At 30.3% G+C, this 19830-nt stretch overlaps 1 protein-coding gene and 1 long non-coding RNA gene across 2 annotated transcripts; one reads left to right on the forward strand and one right to left on the reverse strand.

Moving 5' to 3' along the window:
- Positions 1 to 1055: 1055 nt before the first annotated feature.
- LOC143082115 (uncharacterized) lies at positions 1056 to 12253 on the forward strand. The gene is made up of 7 exons (XM_076257674.1): positions 1056 to 1440; positions 2322 to 3179; positions 4701 to 4743; positions 5677 to 5866; positions 8156 to 8331; positions 9035 to 9161; positions 9680 to 12253. The coding sequence occupies exons 2-7, from the start codon at positions 2350 to 2352 to the stop codon at positions 9781 to 9783; spliced, it is 1470 nt and encodes a 489-aa protein (XP_076113789.1). The 5' UTR covers positions 1056 to 1440; positions 2322 to 2349; the 3' UTR covers positions 9784 to 12253.
- A 214-nt stretch (positions 12254 to 12467) lies between these two features.
- On the reverse strand, positions 12468 to 14736 carry LOC143082116 (uncharacterized). The gene is made up of 2 exons (XR_012980279.1): positions 14251 to 14736; positions 12468 to 12716 (listed from the first exon to the last, which is right to left on the reverse strand). It is a non-coding gene; the product is annotated as an uncharacterized LOC143082116 (long non-coding RNA).
- Between the last annotated feature and the right edge of the window lie 5094 nt (positions 14737 to 19830).

Below are 19830 nucleotides of genomic sequence, written 5' to 3' on the forward strand. Positions count from 1 at the left end.
TACTATCAATATAATAGCAATGGTTAGTAAAGAAGGTGAGACATTTCAGTGTAAATTATTGCACTCTTGTTAAAAGAAAGTGGAATTTTATTCCATCTTTTAAACTTTAACTCAGAGTGAATATTGATATTTTTTCTGGACTTTTGCTAAAACATGATGTTCCCAGGTTGAAACGCCCTTTTCTGTAAAAGTTGATTTCATTTAAAAAGTTAAAAAGATTTTGAGTGATCTTATTGTTTTGGTTTCAAAATGGAAACCCCAAAAGTTACAAATACAATATTAATGTATTATGGAAATTAAATCAATCATTTATTTTTGAACCACTGGAATATGACAGTTGTTATCCATTCGTTTGATGTGTTTGAACTTTTGATTTTGCCATTTGATTGGGGACTTTCCTTTTTGAATTTTCCTTGGAATTCAGTATAGTATTTTTGTGATTTTACTTTTTTCATATATGATCTTGGATATAACACTGCTTTTCAGATTGTTTTCCGTTATTTAATACTCAAGTCCACAATTTAAATTTTGACATAAGGCACAAATGGTAAAATAATAATTAAAGATTTATATATTTTTTGTTCAAGAAATGCTATTCTTTCTATTTATAATTCAATTTAAGCTATTTCAAAAAAAAAATATGAAGTTTTATGTTAATTTCAACAGTAGAGAAATAAGTGATTTTGTAAGTCAAAGCATAAATATATCTAATAAGCAACGTGAATATCATTTCACATAATACAGAGACATATAATATAATTTTTATTGTACCCATTTCACTCATTTTCAAATATAAATTATCAATAGAAATATATGTCTGGTCACTCTTTAATTGATACAAGTAATTCTGACACAAATCAACAGTCATTATGATATTTATTCAATGTCACTTTGCAAGTTTTACTAATCTGATCAGAACTACTCAGCCGTTAATTATATCATGAATGAGCTGTCATAATTATTCCCCACGAGGAGCCTTTTTAGTTAGATTTTACAAATAGTATTCATTCGCACTACAAAATATAGTCCAGTGCAGTCCTTTTTTCAAATCGGATTTTTTTTATCGCTAAGATAACAGCAAAAGTAAATGTATGCTTTTATTTTGAATATTTGTAAACATTTGGTAACGTTGCCATTGTTTTCGCACGGTAATTGATGCACAAGCACCTGCTCCGTCGATGATTAATTTTCCATATTTGGGACATTGTGGCTAGGGTTTCCATGGATTAACCAATCAGAGTGTAGCGATTTAAAATTTTCTCATAAAGAACAACCAATCAAAGCTGAGTAATTTGAATCCATTACTGTTCTTTGTCCAGTGGGTTGAACGTGGATCCGACATTTTTTTCACCTGTGCCTATTACTTCCTGGATTTTTGCATGTTTTTGGGAAATACTGGAATACACAACTAAAGACTAAAAGTGACAGTTATCAAGTCAGGTAATACTTTCACATAATTTCATAATTTTTGCATTATTGTATTCGATGAAATGTTAATTTGGAGCTCAGCCAATATTTTTACTACATGACCTAAATATTTACAACCACAAAAAAAATGTCTACCGCTCATTCCATTCAAATTTTGCATGAAAGTGGTTATATTTTGTAACTAAAACAACAAAGTGAAATGATTTTAACATTGTCAATGTAATGTTACACATAATACACAATGTGTTAATAGTAATTCTTCCACTGTCATTGTCAAAAAATACAAATTACAATGATACATGTGTATTTGTTGAAACCAGAAAGATAAAAATAGTGCCAATATTCAAATCAGATTATTTATGGAATTTGCAAACCAAATATTTTCGAACCTGTAAAAGTGACGAAGTGTTGAATTGGAATTTTAGAAACTGGTTTGTATTTCTAAAGTTGTTTTCTGTTTTGTTCAGTATTTTTGTTCGTCCATGGGCATGTACAATTGATAGTTTGTGTATTATCCTCAGGATTTTTATTTTCCCCTATTAGCAGGTTGATAAATGCAACTTCTACATGTACTTTGCTATTTTCTAATAAGCATGATAAGTGATAGGACACTGACAATATAAAGATCTTCACAGGTTTTCATCATGATTTTGTAACCTTGATGTGGTCTATAAATTCTAGGTTTATTTCATCATGTTCATTATAATATCAAATTGAAATTCTGGAATAAATTTATTTTTGATAACTTTTAATTCAAAATTGTATTACATAGAATTTGAACATGCACATTGTTTGTCCTTTTGAGAAACTTATATATTGAATTTATATATAAACTCATCATAGATGCATGATCTTTATTTCGTTTGTTAAATTATAATGTCTTGTCTTTGTAGAAATTCTGTTGAGAATACATTAGCCAGAATGATGGCGAGTATGCCCTACCCTAATGTGAATGACATGGATTTTCTGGATTCAGTTTCTTTGGACAATGATCTTCAAAAGGAGATGGAAAAAATTCTCCAAGGATCAGACAAATTTACTTTTGATAACTATCTTTCATCGGGTACTGGAACTGAAAGTAGCAATCATGGTTTTAATTTTGACACTAGTGCTACAATAGATGAATGGATACAAAACTTTCAGTGTGAAGATGTCACAAAATTCAATCAAAATTTATTGGACAACTCATTTGAAATAGAAAACAATAACCCAAATTTGTTAGTTAATCCACAGAATGTGCTACAACAGACATTTGTTCGACCTTTCAGAAGGGTCGCACAACCAGAAGCAGTAACAGTTAAAGTGGAAGCAACTGAAGACGATGTTGTAGTGCAACAAGTGCAAAACGCTCATTTTCAACATCCGTCAACTCAATCAGACAATGTACGAAGTTTTGTAAAGATTCAACCCGCAGGATCACAACGTAACTTCACTCTATCACATTCAAATGTTAATATAAACAATAACACGATTACACATGTGCAGAATTTCAAACAACAAGAAGGTTCGCCATCTCAAAGATCTCCCGTCCTTGTCAAGCATTTACATAATGGAATTAGTACGACACAACCAAATAATTTCTCATATTCATCATCCAGTGGTCAAAATATTCCAAATGTGCCAAATTCTAGTGACATTGTTGACAAAGTCTTCCCCAAACCTGTTTATTCCTATAGCTGTCTGATCTCTATGGCGCTGAAGAATAGTAAGAATGGAAGTTTACCTGTTAGTGAAATCTACAACTTCATGATGTAAGTATTGTCTTTTACATATTTTGGTGAGTTTTTACCAAGTCCATTTTACAATCTTTGATATTATTTTGCCAATCATGTACATAAACTTGTAACACGTCATATCCAAAAATGGACATCAACATTTATTAATGTTGTTTTAGGGGTGCTTTTTAAAAAAAAGTCCCTTGGTCTGCAGATTATCTTGTTACATGTAACATGTAATACCATCAATATTGAACAGTATAACACAATTTGAAATTTTTCTCCAAGAAAATAGTTGTTTAAACTACAAATTGTATTACAAGTAGACAGGATGCAAATGAACTTTGATACCACTATAGCTGAACTTTTGTGGGGTTTATCCAGTTTTAAATGCACACATAATCACAAATCTACCTTTATAATTGAGACCATAAAGTGGAATACACAATAATAAACCTACAGTCTCTTGAATACATATATAGGTTTTGATATAAAATTCAGTTCAAACCATTATTTTAATGATAGTTTACTTCTCTTTAAACTTTCATGAATGCATCACAGTCTTTAATTTTAACCTGTTATATTCGTTACATACTGTACATGTAGAATATAAATTATTTATTTAACAATTATAATTCAACAATATTTGAATAATATAAGATTTGAATTTTACATAAGGGGGATGGATGCATGACCATGAATTAATTTTCAATTTGTACTTTAGCGTCGTTAATAATAAGCATGTGAACGAATTTTCCATATGAGTAATTCTGTGGAATGTCATTATATACATGTAATAAACTTCTGCTGCTGTCAAAGTGTGACAGGTTACTAACAATTTAATTAGATTATCTCTGTAATCTAATTACCACTTGACAGTTTTATAATACATTGTTTATTGGATTGTCACGGTCTGCTGGTCAAGGTGGATTAAAGGTATTATAATCCCTTAATAAATTGATTATATTCAATCAAAATATTTATAATATGAACTGAAAAAACAAATTTAAAATGTAATGGGAAAATATTAATTATTTCATTGCTTCATGCACTAACAATTTTCATGTAGAAAACAAGGTATGAGAAAGAATTAGTGCTTACTGATAGAAAAACAGAGAAGACCATGAGCTATAAAAAAGCTTTGAATAAAGTGTATGCACATGTTGTATTGGTTGTAATAATATAGTATATATAGAATATGATGTTCAAATATACATCAATGCTATGTTTTCTTTGATACTCTGCATTGTTTCTTGATTTCTTTGTCGTCATATCATGGATCAAGATTATAAAGAAACATTGGTGTACTTAAGTTTATAATTGTTGAGGAAAAAGCATAATCCCTTTCTCATGCCACATATATTTTTCTGTTTATAAATCACCTCTTCATCAATTGAAAATGGTTAAACAACAATTCTTAATATAAATTTCCCCACATCAATTTCTATACTTGGTTCATTATTCTTCACATGCTTTAAACACCTGCCTATTTGCATGGCCTTCTATTTGTTTTTGTATAATAGTCTGATAATTAATATGATTTATTATAATTTTCAGAACCCATTTCCCATACTTTAAGACGGCCCCTGATGGTTGGAAGGTAAGTCTATTCAGAAGTCAATTAACATGTAGAACAGGTGTAATAAACATTTGAATTGATTGGTCAATCATTGTCACATGGTTAGCTTTTAAACTACAGGTGCAAATTTCAAAAATCACATTGTCATTTTATCATTCATTGTATTGTGTAAAATTACTCATTGGAACACAGTGTAGTAAAAAGTATTAGCTTACTACACATGCTACACAAAGGATTTGATAAATAAAGTTTATTTATAGATTTAGTCAGATTATTTATATATACTATTGGGGCCCCCGGAGGGGGTTCCCAGGGTTACAAATAAGCTTAACTTAACTGTGGGAAATTATTATTATGATTATTCTCAAGTGAAGATATAACAAATCAAATATTAAGTTTTATTTTTATTGTGTGTAAACATATTTAGTTTGTTACTTAACAAAACAAACGAAACATAATATAGCAATAAAATGACAATTCTATTATGATAGCAAAATTTATACTTCTGTCCTTAATTTAAATGACTGTCTATAAAGGAGTCAATATCTTAAATATGTTTCATAATTTTAATATAAATTAAATCTTATGAAATGCCAATTTACAAAATGGGTAGTAGCAGAGTGTTGATAAATCAAACAAACCTGGGACTATTATAAAAATGATTCAGATTGAGACAAGAATAGATAACTTACTGTTAATTCACAAAATATTGCATGCATTTATTATTGCGATTTTGTCATTTTAGACTGAAATGCAATTTTAATTTATACGATTTACAGAAAACTCCTGTTTAATTCATATAAAATATTTCAAAATGTAAGTTAAAATTATTGCGTTTACAGCTCTGTCGCATTTTTTCACAATTAATTTCTGAATTTACAGTATTATAACTAATTCACATATGTTGTGCTTGATTAAGAAATTATTAAGAGCCTGTAATTTGTTTTGTTTCAGAATTCTGTACGCCACAATTTGTCCCTTAATAAGTGCTTTGCTAAAGTTGATACCCCCAAGTTAAATGGGAATGCCAAGAAAGGATGTTTGTGGGCCCTGAATCCAGAGAAGATTGAAAAGATGGAAGATGAAATAGCTAAACACAGAAAGAAGGATTTAGAAGCCATTAAACTAAGCATGTCAATGCCTGGTATGTATTATACACAGAAAGAAGGATTTAGAAGCCATTAAACTAAGCATGTCAATGCCTGGTATGTATTATACACATAAACATAGAAAGAAGGATTTAGAAGCCATTAAACTAAGCATGTCAATGCCTGGTATGTATTATACACATAAACACAGAAAGAAGGATTTAGAAGCCATTAAACTAAGCATGTCAATGCCTGGTATGTATTATACACATAAACATAGAAAGAAGGATTTGGAAGCCATTAAACTAAGCATGTCAATGCCTGGTATGTATTATACACATAAACACAGAAAGAAGGATTTGGAAGCCATTAAACTAAGCATGTCAATGCCTGGTATGTATTATACACATAAACATAGAAAGAAGGATTTGGAAGCCATTAAACTAAGCATGTCAATGCCTGGTATGTATTATACACATAAACACAGAAAGAAGGATTTGGAAGCCATTAAACTAAGCATGTCAATGCCTGGTATGTATATACACATAAACACAGAAAGAAGGATTTGGAAGCCATTAAACTAAGCATGTCAATGCCTGGTATTTATTATACACATAAACACAGAAAGAAGGATTTGGAAGCCATTAAACTAAGCATGTCAATGCCTGGTATGTATATACACATAAACATAGAAAGAAGGATTTGGAAGCCATTAAACTAAGCATGTCAATGCCTGGTATGTATTATACACATAAACATAGAAAGAAGGATTTGGAAGCCATTAAACTAAGCATGTCAATGCCTGGTATGTATTATACACATAAACATAGAAAGAAGGATTTAGAAGCCATTAAACTAAGCATGTCAATGCCTGGTATGTATTATACACATAAACATAGAAAGAAGGATTTAGAAGCCATTAAACTAAGCATGTCAATGCCTGTTATGTATTATACACATAAACATAGAAAGAAGGATTTAGAAGCCATTAAACTAAGCATGTCAATGCCTGGTATGTATTATACACATAAATTTCACGCTGTGTTGAAGACCCACTGGTCTTATCCTAAAATTACAGTTTGGCTGCAAACAAAATTTAGTATAGAATATTTTTTTCCCCCTAAATATATATTTAATGTTTGAAACATGATAATATTTCCTGTGAATTTAATATTAATTGGTCTTATTATAATTAAGTATTATGTAGACAAGAGTGTTAGATATTTTACACTTCAAACAGTTTTAAGATAGACATCAAAGAGAATGTATTGATCTGATTAAATGATTAGATATGCCTAAAGGGATATAACTCTTGCTGGACAAAGAACATACATTCTCCTTGGTATGTTATAATTAATGAGGGTTTAATTGATAGGTAAATATGTCCTTTGATGTACATGTAAACATGATAATTGTTTTATGATAACATGAAAATACTGTTATTATTTTATTGATAATTTTAATTTTGTATCAGATAATTTTGGTCTAGATTTTGTTTTAAAATTCCATGTTATATTTTCAAATGTGAAAAATAAAAATAAGTTATAAAAGTTAAAATAGCTATTTTCCTTTCAAAGAAATTAAAGATGTGTGAAAAAGAGATATGAAAAACTGCTATTTCCCATAAAACTAAGGTACTTTATAGCCTAGCAAAATTTATAAATGGAATCCAATGATATGATTTAAAAGAATTTAAAACCTTATTTTTCTGGATCAATTATTTCCCACTTAGTATTCCCCACTGGTAGCCCCATTTAATCAGGACAGGTATAACAATGGTAGTACAACTGACAGATGGAGTTTGACACTTCTAAGATAAAGATAATACAAAAGTTTTCATTGGACAAAGCCTTTGTTTACATTATTTCACAGGTTTTCAAAGGACAAGTGTCAGGCATGAATGTAAATATTTATATTTGTTCTTCTCTTCTGTAAAGATTGAATCAACAGAATTCAAGGAGATAAAAAGTTTTTAATTCTTTACAATTTTATCATATCTGTAACAAAGAAGAATAGAAATTATCCTTTACATCCCACTTTCATTTTCTTGTATAAAAAAAGTTATTTCAAGCAATGGAGATATACATGTATTATGTTATTTTCTTTTCAATTCTCAATTTTATATAATTTCTAAAAGTAAATTGTATGACTAAGAATATGTTTTGTTTTGCCCAAGAAAATGTTGAGAAATTGTGTATCATCAACATGGAAGATTATAACCTTTGTTTAACTTCTGTTTGGTTCAGTGAAAAGTTACCAATCATAATTTATTTCTCTTCTTGGAGTAGATCGTAGAATATATTCTGACCTTATACAAGTAAAATAAAAGTCTTTTTATTTTGTAGAAAAATTAGAATTAATAGAAGCCGGTAAAGCTGGTCCTGTTGGTGGAGATCCACCCAGTCCACGGTGTTCAACACCTCACACACCTAAAGAAACAGCTGAATACCTGATCAATGACCTACCCACAATAGACAGCGGTATGCAAATGGACCACTCTCTAACAGATATCAGTCTACAGGTAAGGTTACAAGTTATTCACAGATATACTAATACAAGTAAGGAGATATGGTATAATTGCCAATGAGTCAACTATCCACCCCAATTCAAATAAAGTGAATGTTAGCAATTATAGTCAATGATGCAACCTTCAACAATGAGAAAAATCCCTACCGTATGGTTGACTATAAAAGTTCAAAACATAAGAATATTCAATTGAGAAAACCATCTTTAGCATTGGTTTGCTTGAAAACAGTTTATGGATCACCAGGTGTAAGAATTCATGGTAATTCTGACCAGATCAAGTTGCTAAGTGCTTGACCTTCAATGTGCTCTTGAGTTCTGGATTTCACATGTTCTGGCCTAGGTCCTATCACACTATAGTGAGGGTAACATTGGCATTTGTTACCTCTCTACTAAGCTGACAACACTTGGGGAAAGAGCAAGAAATGCCAACTCTTTGTGTCAGGATTATTACAAGATGACATTCTTGTTAGATAGCACCAAACACATTTCGACCATAGTTTGGGACCCCAAAGGATTGATATGTTTTAAATTTATTTTTGCATCTATATATAGACATATAGCAAAAACACCAATAAAGTACATAATGACAGTGGTAATGGGATAGAAATTATAACTAATTATATTCAAAGATAAAGTTGATGTTATTATCCTCTTATTAGCTTTGTACATGTATATGATGACTATATTTTATATTTCAGAATGGACTTTGGGACGACTCCGGGGAAATCAATGTTGTAGATTTACCAATGACCACACCGACACTTTCTAATGGTCATGTGACTCTGTCAGCGTCCACCGCTACCATTCCCGTAAAGATATCATTAGGTAAGAATTTGGAATATTTTATGAATTAAATTGGCTACATCCAAATTCAAAGGATTTATTGACTGATATTCTTAAGTTGGCAAATGAATGAGGTAAGAAATGTTGTATTCTATCCATTAAGATTGCATATGGTTTTGAACGATATACTTAAGTGTTGTTAAAAATAATGTCGATGTAGATTTCATACAATTGTGAAGGGAGTACTTGGTCACTTTTGCAATTCTAGAGTTATGCCCCTTTACAAATGGAAAATTGCTGAATTTTTCGTTTTTGTTCTTTTAGTTATGTTTGCCCCGACCAAATGTGAAGACACTTGAATATAATGAGCAGGGGCTTAATCTATATCCCATGGACTAATTCCAAATTTATTTAGATAATAGTTGAACATTCTTTCTTGATGCCAATGTTCTATCATTATTCAATATATTTTACACACCAGGCTTATATTGTTAAGTTAATAATGTGGCTTTGTTTTCACTTGCCTCTTGCCATACTCATCATTTGTACTCTTATTTTAGCCAATGGAGCTGTATATCAGGGGAACTTTGCCTGTACAGCGTCACCGATGACATCAGGGAATTCATCACAAATACCGTCCTACGTGTTATCAGCACAAATCTAGTCACCATAAAGTGTTCATACAACCATTCCATGTTAACCAAGGGAGCAGTCATTGTATACAACGAACTTATTGTTGATTTTAAATTGTTATTTTATAGATGACTGTGTAACTCAAAGGTTAAAGTTGAACTTTTTCTTTGATATGTTATTAATTGTTAAAGACAATTTGAATGCTAAAGTCTGTAAAATATTGATGTAGTGAATAAATCATCCTTTATGGTCTGCATAACTTTCAGTTAAGATAAATATTAGCATATATTTAAAATGGCTTATTTTTTTTCTTTCTGTGGTTGCTTTATTATTAAAAAAAAAAACTTATTCACCAGTTAGGACAGGTCATACTTGCAAATTTAAGTAATATAATAGGGGAAACTGTTACACCAATTTCTGATTTTTTTAAAGTTAAGAAATCCAAACTAATGCCAATCAGTTTATTTTAAGAATACAACTTAATATTCCAAATTTTTTTGTCAAGTGGCATTTTTCACAAGTATAAAAACGCCACATCAAGAAAACAAGATAATGTTTATTCACAATCTGTTACGGCAATTAAAGAAAGATTTTCCATTTAACTATTATTTCATCATTTACTTAGCACAAAGTATCCATTAAGGATGTATTATACTTGATCTCAATATGACCTTCTAGTGAAGTTTTGTTTAGGCTGTGTATATATTGCTTAAAAAAATACACATATTCAGCACTAACTTAGGCTTGCTTTAACTTTATATATTTCTCTGCAGAAATTCTGTAATGTGCTCATAGGTGTAGATTTATACATCTAAGGTTACTAAAGAAAAGGGAAAATATCTTAAGTTCATAAATAAAATTTTGAACAACCATTTTAATTCACTTGCTGTTTATATTGCTACATGTATCTGTAAAAAGCTCATTTAGCTTTCACAGTTATCTCCCTTGAGTGAATGTTGTATATTTTTTTTATATTTTTTATATTTATTGAAATGTCAGAATAGCTCTCACCAGGCAGCTTACACCTATAGTGTTATTACTAGATATATATGTCCAGGGTTCACCTCTGTTGGGTTAAAACCCTGTAAATGGGGCTTATTTGGGGTTCATTACCATAACTTGTGTTATAAATAGCAGTAGATAAGAGATTGGGATATATCTGTTTCCTTTGCTCATGTAAAATATGCTTCCTTTACATCCAAGAAAATACTTTTTACATATTATTTAATATAAATTCAATTAACTCAGATGAATCTAAGTAGCTTTTATCACATATTCCTTTTTTATCGTTACCTGTTTTCCTAAAAATTCAACTTTTTGTAATTTATTAATTTTGTTTTAAAAGTGATACATAAAACTTTATAAGAAGCTGGTCTGTAGATCTTTAAGATGAGCCATTCATCATTGGAGATCCTATTGAATATTTCCTAAATATATTTTTGGTTATTGAATACATTCGTCAGAATAAGGTAGCATTACCAAGGGGGACTTCATAAGTGCCTTAACCCATAGAATGCATTTTTCACTGAACCATACGACCATACAATTCATAACAATGGATCTCATTTTAGTATACACAATATTATAGGGCAAATTATCTATAAAGTGTTAATGTTGTTAATGATGTATATATTTAGTCGATTTTCCGTGTAAATGTTTGTAAAATATTCTTTTTTACATCTCTTAGTCAGGTGATAGACGTGTTCAGTACCGGCAGTGTTCAGTCAAACTTTTGTATACATGTATATACTTTGATAGATGTTCATATACATAAAAAATCTTGTAATTAGAAGATTTTAGATTTGTTTTATGTGATTTATATAATTGAACATGCAGGAATTCATGTTGTCCAGATACTAGTTTTAAACTTAGCAGTACAATGATTTCTGATACAACAATTCATTCATATTAAAATTGTCATGATTGTGATCTATAGGGTATTAAACCATCAGAAATGTCAATAAAATTTGTTTTGGCTTTTAATTTTGAATTTGAAAACATTTTTGTCCAAATTTATATCTTGATTTGGTGTAAATTATTGGTAAATAACATGTTGACCCTTAAAATTTTTGTCGTTATGTATTGAAAAACTACATAGAGAAATTTTTCTAATTTGATATTTTAAACAACTGCAGTGCCAGATAATTTTGAATAAATGTCGGAATAAATTCTAGGGGAAACAATCAAATTCTAAAAACTTAAAAATAGTAATTTTCAAACACAAGTATAAACATGTGTGAATGTTGAAGAAATTTAAACTATTTTCTATATCATTAGCTTAGATAATTGTTGAAAATAATGGTGCAACATTGTAATAATTAATTGCAATTGTTTAAAGTGAATTCTGGGAATTCATTACAATTATTATTACAATTATATTAATATTATTATCGCCCTTCAAGGAGCTAAATTTTATTTTAAAACTAGCTATGGTATGTACGGGGTGTAGAATGGTTGAATCTGCTTTCTTAACGTCTGTCTACCTGTTCTACTGAAAACCTCTTTGGGTTATCTCCCCTTAAAAAATTAATTGCAGAGTATTTAGCATATTGGCCTTTTAGGCATTAACTATTATAACTGTTGTAAAATTTGTTATTATTAAGCAAAAGTTGTAAATAACATGAAAATAGTCATTAAATAACTTATCTTGATAAAAGTAGATTTTTGTGTTAAAACCAAGATGTAAGATGACTTTTGTTAATTTTCTTCACAATATTTCTGTCAATTTTGCAAGCTTGATGTGGACGGGAGATAGGCGGACTAAAACATGTGCAGTGTGATCTATTTTTAGATATTAGTTGTATGATGTGTGTATCTGCTACAGAGTTTTTTAAGATGTATAACTGGTACAGAATTTATAGCGTTTTTAATTTTGTAAATATTTACGATGAACAAAACAACTAATAGTGCTTGTTCTTATATATATACATCTTGTCCAAACATTTCTGTTGAAACTACAGCCACCTGGTATAAACTTATATATATACATCTTGTCCAAACATTTCTCTTGAAACTACATCCACCTGGTATAAACTTATATATATACATCTTGTCCAAACATTTCTGTTGAAACTACAGCCACGTGGTATAAACTTATATATATACATCTTGTCCAAACATTTCTGTTGAAACTACAGCCACCTGGTATAAACTTATATATATACATCTTGTCCAAACATTTCTGTTGAAACTACAGCCACCTGGTATAAACTTATATATATACATCTTGTCCAAATATTTCTCTTGAAACTACAGCCACGTGGTATAAACTTATATATATACATCTTGTCCAAACATTTCTGTTGAAACTACAGCCACCTGGTATAAACTTATATATATACATCTTGTCCAAACATTTCTGTTGAAACTACATCCACCTGGTATAAACTTATATATATACATCTTGTCCAAACATTTCTGTTGAAACTACAGCCACCTGGTATAAACTTATATATATACATCTTGTCCAAACATTTCTGTTGAAACTACAGCCACCTGGTATAAACTTATATATATACATCTTGTCCAAACATTTCTGTTGAAACTACAGCCACCTGGTATAAACTTATATATATACATCTTGTCCAAATATTTCTCTTGAAACTACAGCCACGTGGTATAAACTTATATATATACATCTTGTCCAAACATTTCTGTTGAAACTACAGCCACCTGGTATAAACTTATATATATACATCTTGTCCAAACATTTCTGTTGAAACTACAGCCACCTGGTATAAACTTATATATATACATCTTGTCCAAACATTTCTGTTGAAACTACATCCACCTGGTATAAACTTATATATATACATCTTGTCCAAACATTTCTGTTGAAACTACAGCCACGTGGTATAAACTTATATATATACATCTTGTCCAAACATTTCTGTTGAAACTACAGCCACGTGGTATAAACTTATATATATACATCTTGTCCAAACATTTCTGTTGAAACTACATCCACCTGGTATAAACTTATATATATACATCTTGTCCAAACATTTCTGTTGAAACTACAGCCACGTGGTATAAACTTATATATATACATCTTGTCCAAACATTTCTGTTGAAACTACAGCCACCTGGTATAAACTTATATATATACATCTTGTCCAAACATTTCTGTTGAAACTACAGCCACGTGGTATAAACTTATATATATACATCTTGTCCAAACATTTCTGTTGAAACTACAGCCACGTGGTATAAACTTATATATATACATCTTGTCCAAACATTTCTGTTGAAACTACAGCCACCTGGTATAAACTTACATATATACATCTTGTCCAAACATTTCTGTTGAAACTACATCCACCTGGTATAAACTTATATATATACATCTTGTCCAAACATTTCTGTTGAAACTACATCCACCTGGTATAAACTTATATATATACATCTTGTCCAAACATTTCTGTTGAAACTACATCCACCTGGTATAAACTTATATATATACATCTTGTCCAAACATTTCTGTTGAAACTACATCCACCTGGTATAAACTTATATTCAAAATATTTAACCGACCTGTTGAAATTTAAAATTCCATCAGCTTCATTTGGTGTACAGTTTCTAAAACTGAATTACATGATAAATAATTTTCTAAAAGTAAGAAATATTTGATATTTTGCATAGATAGTATTGAATTATTTGTTAAGTAATGATTGATTTACTTTCAGTGCAATTTGCTGTTCTGACTTTTCTAAGTAATGTTTGGAGATGATTTTTTTCTGACTTTTCTAAGTAATGTTTGGAGATGATTTTTTCTGACTTTTCTAAGTAATGTTTGGAGATGATTTTTTCTGACTTTTCTAAGTAATGTTTGGAGATGATTTTTTCCGACTTTTCTAAGTAATGTTTGGAGGTGATTTTTCACAATGCAGCTGATTATTTGCCATTGAATTTATGTGTTCAGTATAAATGACTTTTTACTGAAGATTGTTAGAAAATGTGTGTGAACTTATTAAAAATGTTTGGACTACATTAATGTTTTGTTTTTATTAGACCATTTCTATGTGGTCATTACCAATCCACTTTATTCAATAAATCAGTTATGATATATAGATATAAAAAGATGTGGTATGAGATAACTTTCAATCCAAGTCACAATTTGTAAAAGTATTCCATAATTGGTCAAAGTACGGTCTTCAACATGGAGCCTTGGCTCACGCTGAACAGCAAGTTATAAACGGGCCATTAAAGGACTAGTGTAAAACCATAAAAAGGGAAAAATCTAATCTATATAAAAATGAGAAACAAGAAGTACTTATGAACCACATCAACAAACAAAAACTACTAAACATCCGATCAATTTTTAATGTCATTCTAGAGTTTTGCCTCTTTACATACTGAAAATTTAATTTCGTGGTTCACCTCTAACAATAAAGTCTGCAAAAATTGGTATCCTACGAATAATTATTAATCCACTGTATGTCCATTGTCCTTGATTTAATTTTCAAGGTTCAGCAAGAGCTTGAAAAAACTAGAGGCTCTAGAGAGCCTGTGTCGCTCACCTTGGTCTATGTGCATATTAAAGGCATACAATACAGTTATATAGGCTATTTTTTACCTGATTAAATCAAATACGTAACCAAAAATATACCTTCATGTGCTACTTTTTGAGTTAAATGAGGGCAAAATTTTGTGTATTTGCTCAAAATTAGGATTTGTTTTCCTTTTCGAAAGAAAGCCGTAACTTTTTTGTTTTAAAAGATAAACACAAATTGTTTTTTATTAAATAATTTGTAATTTCTGTGTTTTATAAGTATTCTAAAAATTTATGCCTTTTTGTTCAGAAATAACTCATATTTATCAAATGGTCATGAATTGAGAAAAAAACGTAATTGTTTGCTGTATATTTATCAAAATTAAAAAAAATTGCACTATTTACAGTTTTATAAAATTTGGAAATGGGGGTCCATGCACTCGTTTTCAAATTAAATCAGTTTGAATGATAAAAATCAGTTGAAAAATGCATCTTTTCCCGATATGTCACAGTTTGACGTCGTGAAAATAAAATTTTACGTTAGGCAACGTCATTATCTCTCCTATAACTGTATCGTATGCCCTTAAACAAAGGACACAGATGGATTCATGACAAATTGTGTTTTGGTGTTGGTGATATGTTTGTAGATCTTACTTTACTGAACAATCTTGCTGCTTACAATTATATCTATCAATAATGAACTTGGCCCAAAAGTGACAGTGGAAAATATTTTGTAAAAACTAACAAAAATCTACAAAATTTTTGAAAATTGTTAAAAATTGACTATATAACTCCTCAAGTGTTCAATTGACCACTTTGATCATGTTGACTTATTTGTAGCTCTTACTTTGATGTACATTATTGCTGCTTATAGTTTATCTCTATCTATAATAATATTCAAGATAATAACCAAAAGCTGCAAAATTTTCTTAAAATTACCAATTCCGGGGCAGCAACCCAACAACAAATTGCCCGATTAGTCTGAAAATTACAGGGGAGATAGAACCCATCTTAGTTCGCGAGCGTGGTCATCAGACACATTTTTTAAACTAGATACCCGTATGATCATTGTGGACAAATTTGGTTAAATCTAGTTGTTTCAGAGGAGAAGATTTTTGTAAAAGATTACAAAAATTTGTAAAAAATTGACTATAAAGGTCAATTACTCCTGAAGGAGTCAATTGACCATTTTGGTCATGTTGACTTATTTGTAGATCTTACTTTGCTGAACATTATTGCTGTTGACAGTTCATCTCTATCTATAATAATATTCAAGATAATAACCAAAAACAGCAAAATTTTCTTAAAATTACCAATTCCGGGGGAGTAACCCAACAACAAGTTGCCCAATTAGTCTGAAAATTACTGGGCAGACAGATCTTGACCTAATGAACAATTGTATCCACAGCAGATTTGCCCTAAATGCTTTGGTTTCAGAGATATGAGCCAAAAACTGCATTTACCCTATATACTATTTTTAGTCATGTCGCCCATCTTGGTTCGCAAGCGTGGTCATCGGAAACATTTTTTAAACTAGATACCCTAATGATCATTGTGGACAAGTTTGGTTAAATTTGTCTTAGTTGTTTCAGAGGAGAAGATTTTTGAAAAAGATAACAAAAATTTATTAGAAATTGACTATAAAGGGCAATTTTGGTCATGTTGACTTATTTGTAGATCTTACTTTGCTGAACATTATTGCTGTTTACAGTTTATCTCTATCTATAATAATATTCAAGATAATAACCAAAAACAGCAAAATTTCCTTTAAATTACCAACTAAGGGGCAGCAACCCAACAACAGGTTCTCCGATTCATTTGAAAATTTCAGAGCAGATAGATCTTCACCTGATAAACAATTTAACTCCAATGTCAGATTTGCTCTAAAGAGATATGAGCCAAAATCTACATTTTACCCCTATGTTTTATTTTTAGCAATGGCGACGATCTTGGTTGGTTGGCCTCAGTCACCGGACATATTTTTAAAGTTCTGTTTTTCTGATACCATTAGCAATAGTTTACCTATATTCGTGTATGCTATGATTGGAAGGTGCACATGTCTGTCTGGCAGGGTTGATCTGACCTTGAACTCATTTTAATAAATCATAAATAGTTTTGTTTGAAAATTCTAGTATAAATACATCCATGACAAAAAAAGCAGGCAAGACCTTTCAGCATGTGCACTCTTGTTCTTAATGTCAGTCTGTCTCCTCACTCCCCCATTATTGCGTCATTTGAACTCTGGTGATTAATAGTCTCATTGGCAATCAAAGTTTGAATTGTTTTACATTGTCATTTCGGGTCCTTTTATAGCTAAATATGTGGTATGGGCTATGCTCATTGTTGAAGGCCATACAGTGACCTATAGTTGTTAATTTCTGTGTCATTTTTGTCGAGCCTGCGACTTTTGTCGCAGAAAGTTCGACATAGGGTTTGTGATCTGGCGGCAGCAGCGTTAGCTAACTTCTTAAAAGCTTTATATTTTAGAAGTTGGAAGACTTGGATGCTTCAAACTTTGTATATAGATGCCTCATGTTACGTAGTTTCTGTCAGTCACATGTCCAATGTCCTTGACCTCATTTTCATGGTTCATTGATTACTTGAAAAAAAGTTAAGGTTTTTTGTAATGTTAAATTCCTTCTTATTATAAGTAATAGGATAACTATATTTGGTATGTGCATACCTTGCAAGGTCCTCATGCCTGTCAGACAGTTTTCACTTGACCTCAACCTCATTTCATGGATCAGTGAACAAGATTAAGTTTTGGTGGTCAAGTCCATATCTCAGATACTATAAGCAATAGGTCTAGTATATATTCGGTGTATGGATGGACTGTAAGGTGTACATGTTCAACTGGTAGGTCAACTAAATTTGTTGTATGGAAAAATTGTTAGCTGTACATGTCTGCCTGGCATGGTTCATCTGACCTTGACCTCATTTTCATGGTTCATTGGTCAATGTTTAGTTTTCTTGGTTAATGTTTAATTTATGTGACAGTTGTAATAAAGCTTTATATTTAGGACTATCAACATAATATCAATGATTAGTAAAGAAGGCGAGACATTTCAGCGTGTGCACTCTTGTGGTATCTTGTGTAGAGTTGTCTCATTGGCAATCATACCACATCTTCTTTTTTATAACTACATCTCCGTTATATATATGGAAAACACAAACAGATAAAGATGTTAATTCCATGTTTATTATTGGCACGTTAGGGTTAACAAACAAATTTAAAAAAGTTGTCAGGGGCAACAATAACAACAATTACAATGTAAAAACATGCGAGAAAAAAATCAAGTTTTATCACATTGGCTGATAACAATCTTTTGATAAATAAAAGTTTACCTAAGAAATTCGACAAAAATGTCTTAAAACAAAAAAAGTGAAATATTAACATCCCCCCAAAAAATCGAAACCAAAAAAGTGAATTGACATTCCCCCAAACAATCAAAACCAAAAAACAGATCATGAGTTTATGTAGTACAGCATTCAGAATATGTTGAGATGTACCCCCAAAATTGTTTTTGTTGATTCAGATAACTGCTTTAATATATGTATATATGGAAAGTACTTTTAATTAACAAATATAAAAATTAAAAGATAGCTTAGAAAATTAAACATATTAACTCAAATTCTTTAAAGGCAAATTATTACTTGTCATCAATTTCTAACAGATCAAATAAAATACATGGACAAATAAAATTTTTAGGATGTTTTGAGAATTCCAATAATTAACTTTATCCATGTAAAGGGGAATAACTCAATTTTTAACTGCATATTTTAATATTTCCCCCATCGTTTATGAATTCAGTTCCAATTAGTATTTTTACCTTATTCCTTCATACTAAATGTTAAGATTTTCAAACATCTCCTAAGTAAATACAAAAACATTTAACAAAAAGTTAATCAATTGTTTTTGTTTACACTACTGAAGTAAATTGGGGTGATTTCCCTTTGCCTTAAGTTGTATGCTTTAAAAAAGCTTTTGAATAATACTATTTTGTCTTGAACAAAAAATATGTTTAAACTAATGGTACTTTTGCATGAGAATTCATACTGCATGTAGAATTAATCACAACTTAACATAGTGCTAGATTGTTATCCAAAACAGTGGATAACTGTTCAATACAACCATAACATTTTATAAAAGCTCAATTAGGGTATTATGAAAAACATTTGATCATACTTTCATGTTAAACACATGTGTGCAAACAATTGTATACAATAATGATTATGAATAAAATGTGAAACATGAATATGTGAAACATGAATATGTGAAACATGAATATGTGAAACATGAATATGTGAAACATGAATATGTGTCCATAGGACAACATGACCGACTCATACTATCACATTTCCATGTTTGGTGAACTGCAAAATCTGGGTTAAACCCTTATTTGGCATATATTTATTAAGTACACATTATAATTAAAATGTGAAACAAGTGTCAAATTGAGGTGACCACATCTTCATGGTTAATGTCCTTATCAATGAAAATGATCCCTTTTTAAGATTGATTTGATTTTTGATGCCACTTTTAAGCACTGCATTTAGGCTATTTTGTGGCAGCCAGTTTTTATTGGT

This window comes from Mytilus galloprovincialis, chromosome 7 (assembly GCF_965363235.1).
Source record: "Mytilus galloprovincialis chromosome 7, xbMytGall1.hap1.1, whole genome shotgun sequence".
In the NCBI taxonomy this organism is placed as follows: Eukaryota; Metazoa; Mollusca; class Bivalvia; order Mytilida; family Mytilidae; genus Mytilus; species Mytilus galloprovincialis.